At 49.9% G+C, this 13839-nt stretch overlaps 1 protein-coding gene across 1 annotated transcript in view; it reads right to left on the bottom strand.

Annotated features, from left to right (window-relative positions):
• Window positions 1–13839, bottom strand: part of LOC102383249 (zinc finger protein 383-like) — a 24204-nt gene that overhangs the window by 6828 nt on the left and 3537 nt on the right. The window contains exons 2-8 of the mRNA XM_014526125.2: window positions 12647–12743; window positions 10205–10261; window positions 8422–8603; window positions 7458–7584; window positions 5001–5117; window positions 3202–3386; window positions 1687–1813 (exon numbers count right to left, since the gene is read on the bottom strand). Coding sequence (XP_014381611.2) covers window positions 1687–1813; window positions 3202–3386; window positions 5001–5117; window positions 7458–7584; window positions 8422–8603; window positions 10205–10261; window positions 12647–12743 — 892 coding nt within the window. The remainder of the gene's footprint in view (window positions 1–1686; window positions 1814–3201; window positions 3387–5000; window positions 5118–7457; window positions 7585–8421; window positions 8604–10204; window positions 10262–12646; window positions 12744–13839) is intronic.

Raw genomic sequence — 13839 nt, forward strand, 5'->3', positions numbered from 1 at the left:
ACCCAGCTGCGGCAGGGAGCGCTGGCCACGGGGCAGGGCCGCTTTTCCACCCCCAACACTCAGCTTTTCCCCGGGCTCCTTCCCTGCTCCCTCCTGGCGCGGAGGAAAGTGGCCCCTTGCCCACCCCCTGGCCTGCGCTCCCTGCTGCAGCTGCTTGCAGCTCACGCAAGGCTGTCCTGAGCAGGCACAGGCAGCTCCACGCGGGCTGTGAGCGGCTGCAGCGTGGGGTGCCGGGCACGGGGTGGGGAGGGGCTGCTTTCCCCTGCCCCCCCCAGCACCACCTTGTAACCCAGCCCCAGCAGGTAGGAAAGGCAGCCCCTTGCCTGCCCCATGGCCAGCATCCTGTGCTGCAGCTGCTTGCAGCCCACCTGGGGCTGCCTGTGCCTGCTCAGGACAGCCCCGCGCAGGCTGTCCCCGCTGGCCACGGGGCGGGTATGGGGCCGCTTTTCCCTGTGCTCCACACCAGCTCCTTCCGTACTGGCAAGCAAGAGGTCAGGGCTGTACGCTGCCCCCGACCTGTACCGCAGGCTGGGGGGCACTGTGAGTGAGCGGGAGCATGGGACTCGCACTGGTGTCCCAGGGCCAGTCCCAGTGAGGCCCAGAGCCATCCACACACTGGCCAGCCCAGGGGAGTTAATGTTTCATGATCTTTGCCTTGATGCTGGTTATGTTAGTGGCAGAAAGGATGTTGGCATTGGTGCAGTGGTCTTCCCATCTAATGCGAACGATCTTCTTGAGGCAATGCTGATGGAACCATTCATTCCAGGTGCTTAAGATGGCTTCAATATGTCACTCATGTCTCACACCCATAGAGAAGCATGTGGATAATCACTGCATTGTAGACCAGGATCTGCAGATCTCAACTGGAAAAGGACATGGCGAAGCAGCTTTCTAAATTGGGGGGGGAAGTGACCCCTCGCTCACCCCGTGCCTGGCGCCCCTGCATGGGGCTGCCTGTGCTTGCTCCAGACAGCCCTGTGTGGGCTGCGAGCATCTGCAGCAGGGAGTGGCGGGCGAGGGGCCACTTTTCCCCATGCTCAGCACCAGCTTCTTCCCTGCCAGCGAGCAGGGGTTCAGGGCTGTGTGCTCCCCCAGCTTGTACCGCGTGGCTGGGGGGCACTGGGAGTGAGTGGGCGGGGAGCCAGTGGGAGCACGGGCCTGCACCGGGGTCCCAGAGCCAGTGCTGGCAGGGTGGCAGGAGCACAGGGTCCCAGCTGGCAGGGGCTCTATGGAGCCGGGCCAGCTCCCTCCTCTCCCTGCTGGTGCAGCACAGCCCGGCCCCACAGACCATTGCCAGCCTGTGCCCCGCTTTGGGCCCCACCAGTGCTAGTCCTGGGACATTGGTCCCAAGATGATGACCAGGGGGTGGGGCACCTGTCAAGGGGCGGGGCTACCCATGCGGCCCTTGAAAGCCTGCCAAAACTGGGTAAGTGGCCCTCCGCCCGAAATAATTGCCCGTCCCTGGGTTAGAGGAAAGGAAAGACCCCAGGGAAGTCATTTGAAACAAACAGGGATATGAAAATGAAAGTGGACAAGAGGCCTGAGCGACAACACAGCAGTGGGCTGAAAGTGGATTTAAACCACCAGCCAAAATGCCTCAGGACACAACAGTAAAGGAACAGGGAGAAGGGTGGGACATGTCTGATCTCACACAGATCTGGGGGGGAACAAGAAGCAGAACATTACCCAGGGAAACAAGGGCTTGGTAATTCCTCAGCATCTGGTCCTGGTAAAGACCCTTGTCTCCAGCTTCCAGGAGCTCCCACTCCTCCCGTGTGAAAAACACAGCCACGTCCTCAAAGGCCTCCAGGATCTGCAGTCACAAGCATTACACCATCAGCATCTCCTCCATCAGCCTCCTCAAACCTGAGTCCCTCATCTATCACAGGTGTTCCAGCAAAGGGTAGCATGGATACAGCTCTATTCACAGAGCAGTGCATTTGTCTACTTCAGCTCACATCACCCAGGGAGTTGGCACAGCTCTTCCCTCAGTCAGAATATGCTGTCCCTACCAGGGAGGCACTGACTTCCTAACAACACCAACAGAGACTGCAGTTCAGGCACCCTGAGTCTGCCCTGGGTAAGATGTTTTCACACCCGTGACTCACAGGGAGAATATCCTGCCTGGGAATGGGGACCTGGAGAATTCACCCTTCTCCACCAGACACCAGCCAGCACATGCTGGGTGTTGGTGGTGTCAGGATTCTTCATTTTTCCCCACAAAGCTCTGAGGTGGAGCTCTGCAGGCTCCAAATTGCAAGAAACTTCCTTCCCCCACAAAACACAGGGAACCTCCCTGCTGATCTCCTGCATGATCTGGGTCTGCTGCAGACATCCCTGTTCTGTCCGACCGTGGAGAGGAAATGAAGGGCAGAGGAAGGAGTAGAGCCAGGAAGGGGGAATGAGGATTCCCAATGGCCTGGGAGGGGATGAAGCAGGTAGGACTCAGTATAAACTCAGCCTAGAAGCAGGGGGAAGAGGGAGCTGTGGCATTCCAACACTATGCACAGAGATGAAGATATCACAGCTCCACAAAACACAAAGCATCCATTTTCCTTGGGTACATGTCATGCCTGTGGACTTGGAAGAGGTCCTGCAGATATAAGCAACTCTGGGAATTTGTCTTTAATCCCAGACAGACACTGGTGCAAGGCGACCGGCATTTACTTCCCTTTCTGGCAGGTTGATCCTGAACTTTCCTCCAGGAGACAGGATCCTGCCCGGGCACTGGCTGGGCCGGAAGAACTCTGCTGGACTTAGGTGCAGACCCCTCCATACCTCTCGGGGGGGACCAGGTGGGCTCAGCTGAGAAGACCCTCACTCCGTGCTCCCTGATGGTGGCAGGGAGCCACAGAGTGCCCAGAGAGGCTCTCTCCTGGGACTCCTAGTCTTAAAATACTCTCTTGACGTACCCCTTAGAGGAAGCTGAAGCAGTTCTTCCAGAGACAGGGACTGCTGGACCCACAGATGCTGAGAGCAGCATTTCTAGTCCCAGCCTCCCAGACTAGCTGTACTTGGCAGCAAGCTCCTGCTTCCCCTCAGACCCTTCCTGCTAGCTCAGTTTGAATGCAGCTACTCTTGCTGGTATAGCTTCCTCTTGCGGCTCTTGAGGTCTCTCAGCTCCTCTGGCTCTTCTCTGCACCTGCAACTCTTGCCAGGCTTTTCCCTGGATCCACACTCATACCCCACTGCACCACGTACCTTGCTCATGGCCACGTTTTCTCTCTGCTGTGAACATTTGCCGTGCTTCTCATGAATTTGGCCTGGCTCAGGTGTCAGGGGTTCCTTCTCCCCAAATCTTCCTGGGAATAGCCTCAGCAGCTCCAGGTTTCCAGGCTCATCCTCAGGAGACTGCTCCTCAGCTGAGCTCAGAGTCCCTGCACCTGCTGGGAAAGGAAGAGCATCTGTAGGTTGTAGCCTCACTGGAATGTAGATTAACATTTAGACGCTGCTCGCACAAGGGTTTTGCTAAACATTGGCCAGAGTAGGCTTGATCAGTGAACTTGAACAATGCCTGCACTCCTCCCATAAACAAACCTTTGCATGTGGGCCAGAGGATGGTAGGGGGAGACTTCTGTGAAAGGTGGAGAATAGTCCAATACCAGGATGATAAGGCTAAAATGGAAACCAACAGAGCAGGATGTGGAGCAAGCCCACTGTAGAGGACAGCTCGAGATAGTCAAGATATTGGTGGAATGTAACGCATAATGTGTTTTGACCACTGTATTAACGGAGAATTAGAAGTGAAGGGATCTTTGTATTGGCCTAGGGGTGCCTGCATGGTGTTGTGCCAATGCCTTGTCATGGGCATAGGTGCATTACTACCTTTTCAGTCAAACCACAAATGTGTTAGGGCCATGTTTTGTAGACAATAAACCTAGCCAATCCTCTTCCACTAAACCGAGGCTGTGGTCATTCTTTAAGACCAATTTGGTGTTGGGATATCCTGCAGTCCCTGAGACTTTAGTTTGTACCACACGTTCAAATTCAAGGTTGAGAGAAACCAGCTATAATGTTGTTACACATTTTGAAACACTAACTATGTAGCTGGTTGGGTCTATTTTATAGCTGAATGTATATTTTTATGTTATGGCAATTCCTTTGCACATGTGGTTGATCCAGATTTATTGTTTAATTAGTCAGTGAACTGTGTGATAATTACTTTACACATATGGCCAGTCTAAATTTATTGCACAGTAAATATGGTAATATATTTAAAAAATATGGTAATATATATAAAGTACAGCAGTGGCCTTCAACACAGAAAACACATCAATAACACCTGACTAACGGGAGTAGTCCTTGGAATAGCCAGGTATTGTCAGCGCGCAAAGAATGGTTCCTAGATGAGTGCGGGTACAATTAAAACTACACCATTCTCATAAGCAGATCATGGAAAAAGAAATGTAAGTAGGGCTGGAAGGGACCTCCACAGCGCATCTAATCCAAACTCCTACTTAAGACACAGTAGGTGCATCTACACAAGATACTTATTGTGCATTAGCCTAATAACACTGCTCAGTACTGTGGCAGTCAACAACTGTGCTAATAGCCTACTGCTCAGTGTTATCAGGCTAATGAGCAGTAAGCATAATAACATAAATGTGCGCCAGTGCTACTGTACAGTAACTCTAGTTACTAAGCATAGAGTTAGTACTTCATTAAGCATGTACTAAACTAAATGTGCAGTAATTAAGACACAATAATGAATGTGAAGATGTGCCCAGTCATCCCTATCCAAACCATCCCAGACAAGTCCCTGCCTAACCTATCCTCCTAAAGGTACACAATCACCCTGTTGCACAACTACTGTCCCTGCATCACTGAAATGCAGGAAGTGGGCACACAACTCTCTCAACAACGCAGATCTGACTAAGCTCTGTGATGCCAGGACCTTGTGGCAACACAAGGCAACTGTTCAGGTTTCCAGTTCCTCCTGAGTATTGAGAGGTTCTCAGTTGAAGTGTGGGTGGAAGGGGTCAGGGACTGTCAAGACTCACCTGGGGAGAAGTCCTCAGACAATGAGCTTTCTCCAGCTTCCTCATCATCACAGACCCAGAGCTCCATCTCCCCTAGCTGCATGCGGCAGATTAAGTCTGGTGCAGGACCTTGCAATCCTGTGTCAGGGAGAGTATAGAGGATGGTTATTCCACCATCCAGTATGTAATTGGGAGTTGGAGAAAAGATCCAGTGGACTTAAACATTTGAATGGGACTCACAGGAGATTGAAAGGAGGACATGAACAATAAAAGAAAGGTCACTATAGGTAGAAGCTTTCAACAGATCGTGGCTTTGGTCACCCAAGTAAGTGGAATGATGGTCGTATGAAATATAAAATATCAACCCCTCATAAAGCTCACAGTGGCATCAAGGAAGGTGGGCTGAGATGCAGTGATTTGTGAGGTGTAAGGAGAAAGAAAAAGAATGCTCTTATAGATTTTCAAGATATTGTTTTGAAAAGAGAGACCGTGAACATACACATGACAATATATTCAACTGGTCTTATTAGAATAATTCCAGGAGAAAAAAAACCCAGAAATGGGTTTAGTCTCAATAAAGGTTTTCAGTGATACGTCTTTGAAGTGAAGAGTCAATGACAGACTGATGACAATGAAAACTTGCATATGGGAGAAAAAAGTAATTCCTGTTTGCACTGCACAGAAAAGGATGATGTTCTAACAATGGCAGGCAACTATCCCAATCTTTTCACCCAGTGGGTGGATCCTTATAGGAGGTGCTCCATAGATTCAGGTGTACTTAGGATACAAACTGTTTCTGTTGTAGATGTGGATGAAAGAAGGAAGAAAGCACATTTTTACAGAATGAGAAAGCCCATAGTATGACACTGGTCAACCCATTTTCCCAGGAAAAGGATAATGATTAAATCACCCCCACAAGAGATGGTCATTCAGTAAAAATAGGTTGCAGAATGGCTAGAAGTAGAGCCAAACCAAACTCAAAGCCCAATACCTTGTGAGGGCAACATGGTCCCAAACACTATCATACTTCCTGACTTTCTGCTATGCTCAAAGATAAAATAAAGAAAGGGAATATCAGGGAAAGGAAGAAATGGTGGAATTTAGCTTAAACAGAAAGCCTGGGCTTTGTAACAAAAGTTGACCAGCAGTCTTACAATACAGAGAGCTTATGCAGATTCAGTTTAGGATTCCGGGAAGGTAGCTTTCATTATAGCTGCTGAAGATGTATTCGGTGAAACCCAAGCACATAAGAAACACCAGATGGGAAATGGAGGTTTCAAGTAAATAGAAACAGGAATGGGTTTGGAGCACGTCCTTTATGCAGAAAAGCCAGGTGCTATTAAATGCCGGTACAAGAGAAGCAGCACTGAAAGGCTTGTATGAAACACGAGAGGGCATTGGTGACATGTAGGGGGTGCACACGGGTGCACGTGCACCCCCTGGAAGCACCAGCTGCGAAACCAGAAGTGCCCCCGCCCAGTTGGCGATCTGGTGCCCCCAGACTCGGAAGGCATCAGTCGCCCATGCAGAGGGGATAAAAAAACAAATTGATATGCTGGCTTAAGACCATAATGATGAAACAAAAGACTTGGGTAATGTTGTATCCAATACTATTAGTGATTAGAAAAGGGGATTAGCATGTGCCCTAAAAGAAATCTTGTATTTTGAGACTCTGTAGAAAGTAGAAAGTCCTAGAGACTGTTTACATCCCGTGACACTGGTTGTGAAGTTGAAATTCCAGGTGACACTGCAAAGGAAACAAGGAAAGTAGTATGTAAACTGAAACAAAGAGTGAGAGAGACAGAGAGAGAGAGAAAAGAAGAGAGAAAAAGAACAAAAAAGAAAGAAAAGAAATTAAATAGCAAGATAAAAGACTTGAAATGGAAGTTGAATAAATATAATATGACTTTTATCTTTGAAACAGAAAGAGGGTAACTACCAAAGTTCCAATGACAGCAGAATAAAAATGACCAGGCCACTCATGCCAACTTTCTTTAAAAAAAATACTTAGGAGGTGAAAAGTAGTTTTCACCTGAGCTCTGCACTCAGCCTTTAAGCACAAGGATTGGGGGGGGCACCAAAGACGATCTTAAATGATCTGTACCAGGGGTCATGTGATTTTTGCAAAGAGACTTCCCAAAACAAAGAGCAATTCTAGCAGAAAAAGAAAACATTATAGAATGGCAAAGCAAGCTATGGTCCATGGTGATGAGGATGCTAGAAAGAAATGTGTGAGAGAACTTACAAGGGCTCCTCATTAAAAGCACCCGCGTTCAGTCATGTGCACGAGTGTCACTAGAGAAGCTGAGGAAATGGAAAAGTCATGGGTTGCAACAGCAACTGCTGCTAATACTTCTATTGCTTACTACCCAGCGTAAGTTAAAAAGGAAGAGTAAGGGGATTCAAGGTACAAACAGATGTTGCCAAACAGTTTGGCACAGTGGAGCTGGGGGGGTAGAACAAGAACCAGAACATTACCTAGGGAAACAAGGGCTTGGTAATTCCTCAGCATCTGGTCCCGGTAAAGACCCTTGTCTCCAGCTTCCAGCAGCTCCCACTCCTTCCGTGTAAAATACATGGCCACATCCTCAAAGGCCTCTGGGAGCTGCAGTCACAAGCATTACACCATCAGCATGCCCCAGCCTTCTCAAACCTGAGTCTTAGCCATCAGCTGTCACAGGTGCTACAGCAAAGGATAGTGTGGATACAGCTCTACGGACAAAGCAGTGCATTTGTCTGCTTTAGCTCACATTATCCAGGGAATCAGCACAGCTACTCTCTCTGCATATGCTATGCCAATAACGGAGGCACTGCCACCACTGCCACTGTATCAACACCAGCAGAGACTACAGTCCAGACACCCTAAGTCTGCCCTGGGGAAGCTGTTTTCATGGCAGTGACTCATAGGGAGAATGCCATGCCTGGGCGGGGGACCCTGGGAATTCACCCTTCTTCACCAGACACCAGCCAGCAAACACTGGGTGTCGGTGGTGTCAGGAATCTCTTTTTGCCCATGAGTGGGGAGCTCTGCAGGCTCCAAATCCCAGGTTAACCACCCCCCGCCATAAAACACAGAGAACCTTGCTGCTGATCTCCTACATGATCTGGGTCTGCTAGACATCCCTGTTCTGTCTGGCCGTGGAGAGGAAATGAAGGGCAGGGGAAGGAGTAGAGCCGGGAAGGGGGAATGAGGATTCCTAATGGCCTGGGACCCACAGATGCTGAGACCAGCACTTCTTGTCCCAGCCTATCTGTACTTGGCAGCAAGCTCCTGCTTCCCCTCAGGCCCTCCCTGCTGGCTCAGTTTGAATGCAGCCACTCTTGCTGGTAAGACTTCCTCTTGTGGCTTGAGGTCTCCGAGCTCCTCTGGCTCTTTCCTGCATGCCCAACTCTTGCCAAGCTTTGCCCTGGCTCCATGCCCATGCCCCACTGCAGCATGTACCTTGCTCACAGCCATGTTCTCTCCCTGCTGTAGGTGCCTGCCCTGCTTCTTATGCACTTGGCCCAGCTCAGGTGTCAGGGGTCCCCTCTCCCCAGATCTTCCTGGGAATGGCCTCAGCAGCTCCAGGGTTACAGGCCTGTCCTTAGGAGGTTGCTCCTCAGCTGTGCGCAGGGTCCCTGCATCTGGTGGGAGAGGAAGAGCACCCGCCGGTTGTCGCCTCACTGGAACATTGATCAACATTTATATGCTGCGTACACAAAGGCTTTGCTAAACATTAGCCAGAGTAGGCTTGATCAGTGAACCTGAACAATACCTGCACTCCTCCCATAAACAAAACTTGGTATGTGAGCCAAAGGATGGTAGGGGGAGACTTCTGTGGAGAATAGTCCAATACCGGGATGTAAAGGTTGGAACAGAAACCCACCGAGCAGGATGTGGAGCAAGCCCATTGCACAGGATATCTCAAGATAGTTAAGATACTGGTGGAATGTAACAAGTAACGTGTTTTGACTACTGTATTAAAGGAGTATTAGAAGAGAAGGGAGCTTTGTATTGGCCTAGGGGAGCCTGCATGTTGTGTGGCAATGTCTTGCAATGGTACATTACTACCTTTTCAGTCAGATCATGACTGTGTTAGGGCCACGCCTTGTAGACTAGAGAATAAACCTGGCTGAACCTTTTCCACTGAACCGAGCCTGTGGTCATTCTTTAGGACACAACTGGTGTGGTATCTCCTGATGGCGACTTTTTGCTAGCAGCACACCTTGAGAGTTCAGACCCTGCCACACATACAAATTCTAGCTGGAAAGAAACCAGCTATAAAGTTTTATACATTTTCAAGCACTAACCTTGTAGCTGGTTGGCTCTTTTTATAGCTGGATGGACATTTCTATGGCATGATATTTACTTTGCATGTGTGGCCAATGAAAATACAGTAAAAGCTGTGTTATCAAGCACTTTATTAACCAGCATGCTCTATTAACTGGCATGCCAGTTGATGCGGCAAAAGCGAAACCGGAAGTCCCACTTCCGGTTTCACTGAGTCCCACTTCACCAACTTCAGGCCACAGCCCGGGGCAAAGCAGTGTGCGCGGGGCCTCCCTCCCTGTCTCCCGGCACAATGACACCAGGGAATGAAAGCCTGGAGCACTGGACGCAGTGGAAGGGGCGGCAGCCCAACCAGGCAAAGATGCATGTCAGGTAACCAGCATATTTGGTTATCTGGCACCCCCCATTCCCCATGGGTGCCAGATAACAGAGCTTCTGCTGTATATTGTGTGATTACCCAGTGAATTCTGTGATTATTATATTGCATGTTGTGGCTGGTCTGAATTGTTTGCGTGACTGATTAATAAATTATAAAATATATGTAATGTGTGGCAGGGTGTGGCGGGGATGCTGCCATGAATCAAAACTTACCTTTGCCGCTGGAGCGACAAGAAAAGCAGCTGCCGCTGAGTGCTGCAGAAGATCAAAACCCCCCTGCTGGCACCAGAGATGGGAGGAGAACGGCAGATGGAAAACACCGCCAGGGGTCAGGTATGTGCCCCAGAACTGGCATGGGCACGTTTTGTAGCTGTGTGCCAATGCCAGTTTGCCAACCAGCCCTCAGAAAGCGGGATAAGAGCCCCACTGACCCGCATTCAGGGAGGACCAGAAATGACGCTTCCTGAGCGCCTGGCGTGGTATGAAACGGACAATTGCCCCAGTAGGGGCGAGTGGTGGCAACCCCAAGAAGCGGGATGCCCTGCTAAGGCTAGCTTGGAGGAGCCACGGTACTTACCTCTCTTCAGACTGTGGATCCTGAATGACACTGGCAAAGACAGGGACAGTGGTGAACCTATAGAGAGGGAAAAAGGAGAAAGGATACGAAAGCTGTGAGTAGCCCCTGGAGGGGAGAGAGAGTGCCATGAGAGAAGGTACCCCCAGGGTGAACACCATAAGGAATCAGGCCAATGGGAGGCCTAGCAAAAGGACAGTACATCACCCAAACCGGGACCAAGATTAGATAAGAGCCAAAGGCCCAGCCGTGGCAAACTGACTTTGCTTTAGCCTTGGCCAAGGACTAACAACATCACTGGTTGGCGCAAGGCAGGGGTGTAGGGGAGGTGGAGCCCCGAGACAACGACCTAAGCAAGAGACCAAAGAGGCAACCAGGAGAAGCTGGATTGGAGAACTCCCTCCCAGAAATAATCCATAACATCAAAGATGTGGCAGGCAAGAACCTCTGGGGACCCTTTTAGGAAATCTTGCTGGAGGGCAAGCTGTCAACCCAAAAGGAGACAGCTGCATCCGAACGGCCTGAAAAGGCAAAGCGGTCAAGCGAACATCACGGGCGATTACACAGGGGCTTTCAACACTGATAAGACGACAATAACACCCAACGAGGACAGGGATGATGACACAGGTTAGCCCTAGTGCTACTGCCAAAAGCACAGTGCTGCTAGTTCCCCTGTGTTGGTGTGTACCTAAGTCAACTCCCAGGCCTCAATGCATGGGAGAGGAGAGAGATGGAATAGTCAAAGTCCCACAGGTCTTCTAAGGGCCCTGCTACATGTTTCATATATAATGCAATTAACTGGTGAATCATGCAATAAATTGAAGTCGGCTACACATACAAAGTAAGACCAGCCACAAGAGGAAAGTAATTATCACACCAGTAATTGTTGAATGTGCAATAAATTCAGACCAGCCACATGTGCAAAGTCATTATCAAGTAATAAAAATGAGTACCCTGCTATCAAGAGAGCCATCCAGCTATAAAGTTAGTGCTTCAAAATGTGTAACATTTCATTACTGGTTTCTATCCAGCTTTCATTTGAACTTGTAGCAGGGCCTTTCTAATAGACCTCCATGAAGCTTGAAATGAGCCCCAGTGACACTGCCTTTGCTCAGAGTGGTAAGCACAGACATAACTCCTTGCAGGAGATGCAACAGGGACCCTGGTGCTGAGTCAAGATCCACACTGTAGAGGACGAGAAAGGAACCAACAGGTCCACTTGCTCCAGGGGCTGAGGATGGCTTTTAGGTGGATGCTAGGAGAACAGGCAACTAGCTGACTTGACCCCCAGCAATAAACTTGAGCAAACAAGTTTTCTGCTGACAGGCAGTGCCTCCTGCTGCTGGAAAAGGCAGAACTGCTGCCTCTTACCTGCCCCTAGTGAAGAGCCTTGTTTGGGTCAGCAGCCCAAGGAGCTTTCATCTGTTAACAAGTCCCAGGTCTCCTCTGCATCAGGAGACTCTGCAGCAGGACAGAGGCATGGGGTTAAATGTAAATTAAAACCAGTCCAAAGTCACTAGGAAAACGCACTGCCCAGATACCCACACCAGTCCATTCTTGGGCACAGAGGGCTCGTGGCAGGCAAGACAGAGGAGTGACCGGGACTCCGGCATTGACAATGACCACAGTAGCACTTAATGTAACCACAAAAAAACTGCCAGCGTCTGCTCCCAGAAGGCTTTGCATAGCCCCCAAGTTTGCTAAAAGGCCACTAGCTGGTTAAAGCGGCACAAAGCCACTGCAAGTTCTGTCCAAGTGGAAATGTTGCTAAGGCCAGGCGAGAAGACAATGTGCAGAAAGCGGGAGAAGCATGATAATGAAAGCCTACCGGTCTGGGTGTATTTATGAAGACAGGATTTAAAAAAAAACAAACCCCAATGGTGAAAACTCAATAATGCAAATACTTTATTTTAAAGGGCCAGAAGCAGTAGCAATCTTCATGCAGAAAATGATAAATAGGTAAGTAACAGAAGGCATAAAACAGTTCGGAAAAAAACGAGCATTGGCCTACTAGACAGCTGGGCTGCTAGACAATGCCCCTGAACATCCCAGAGGGACCCTGGACTGTCTAATCAACAGGACAGGGAGCAAGAGTTGCTGGCAAGGTAACTAATGTATTTCCAGGTATGGGAATGCACATCAGATGCTGAATAAACATACATGAGTGCAGAGAAAACTCCTGCCTCTGGAGCATTCTCTCTCTCACCAACCCACTGGTTCCCCAGTCCCAGGTTTCAAAATAACACGATGGGGATAAAGGATCTTCCTACTGGGTGCTGCTATCAGATCTGAACTGCCTGGGGACATAGATCACCCCATAGATCACCCTGTCACCCCATAGATTACAGCGAGAGATTCCAGCCCCTCGCTCCAGGGGCTGAACAGCCAGGCAGGAGCCAGCATCCGGGTCCCTCAGCACCTCAACCCAGGCCCCTGGCACGTTACCTGGTCGTCTTCTCTGCCTCCCCCGAGCCTGGGCCTGTGCTCTCGCTTTCCCACCGCTCACACGGAGCCTTTTGGCAGCGTCTGGGCTGCTGGCTGCCTGCGGGAAGGAGACAAGGGGGTTTAATCATGTGAAGAGGGAGCCAGACCATGACCCAGTGCCACGGATCTAATGCCCCAGCACCCTCTGGCCTCACCTGCTCTGAGGGGCCACGTGGGGGTCCTGCCCTGCCCTGCCCTGACACAGGGCGTGGGGAGTGGGAGAAATCCTGGAGCACCCCTCCAAGGAGACCCTGCAGCCCCCGAGTGGTCCCAGCTGCTGGTGCCCACCGTGCCCCACACTCCTGACTTGCTGCCAATCCCCTTCCCCTCCACCCCGGTGCCCCTCACTCTCAACCCACAGCCCCTGCCCCCACAGCCTTGCTGCAGCCCCTTCACTCACTGGTTAGGGCTGACCAGGTTTCATACATTCTGCTCTTCCCGTTCCTCCAGCCTCAAGCTTCCTCTTCCGTCTTCCCTTGCCCTGAGGGTTCCTGGGAGCTGCAGTCCAAATCCAGCTCTGCAGACTGCCCCCTCGTTCCTCCTGTTGTTACACACACATAATAATCCAAAAATGTTGTTTGATTCATTAGAAGTTTACGTCTGATTCGTAAAACAAAATTAGCCTTTCTCAGCACGTTGAGAGCGCATCCAGCACTTCCCTCGCATTTATGTCCGTGAGCAGAGAAACAGTTAGCTGTGCTAGTCTGAAATTCGGTAGAAGGCAGGGTAGATTTGCATGCTATAGACTTAGGTACCTGCCCAGGGTGTTTATAAAGTCCTTGTGCAACTTCAAACTCTAATAGCTTTGGTTGCACACATGATGGAAGCAAACTGTAAATGGCAATTGAAAGCACAATTCCTTAAGTTTTAACACAACACAGCTCAAATGTCTAAACTTCAACATAAGCACAATCTTTCGTGATACATCATTCAATCTGATCTTCCAACTCATAGAAAACATTTTCTGGTTGCTACTGAGTGATTTCATGAATCGCACTTGCGATCCTTACACTATGCTAACCGCCCCCCCCCCCCCCCCCTGCTTTCCTTTGCCCTTTACAGTTTGCTTCTATCACTGGTATATCCAAAGTTATTAAAGTTGCACAAGAACTTTATAAACAACCTGTATATCTCTACCTACATAGAAAGGGAAA

The sequence above is a fragment of the Alligator sinensis genome, unplaced genomic scaffold (genome assembly GCF_000455745.1).
Source record: "Alligator sinensis unplaced genomic scaffold, ASM45574v1 scaffold1411_1, whole genome shotgun sequence".
Taxonomy (NCBI): Eukaryota; Metazoa; Chordata; order Crocodylia; family Alligatoridae; genus Alligator; species Alligator sinensis.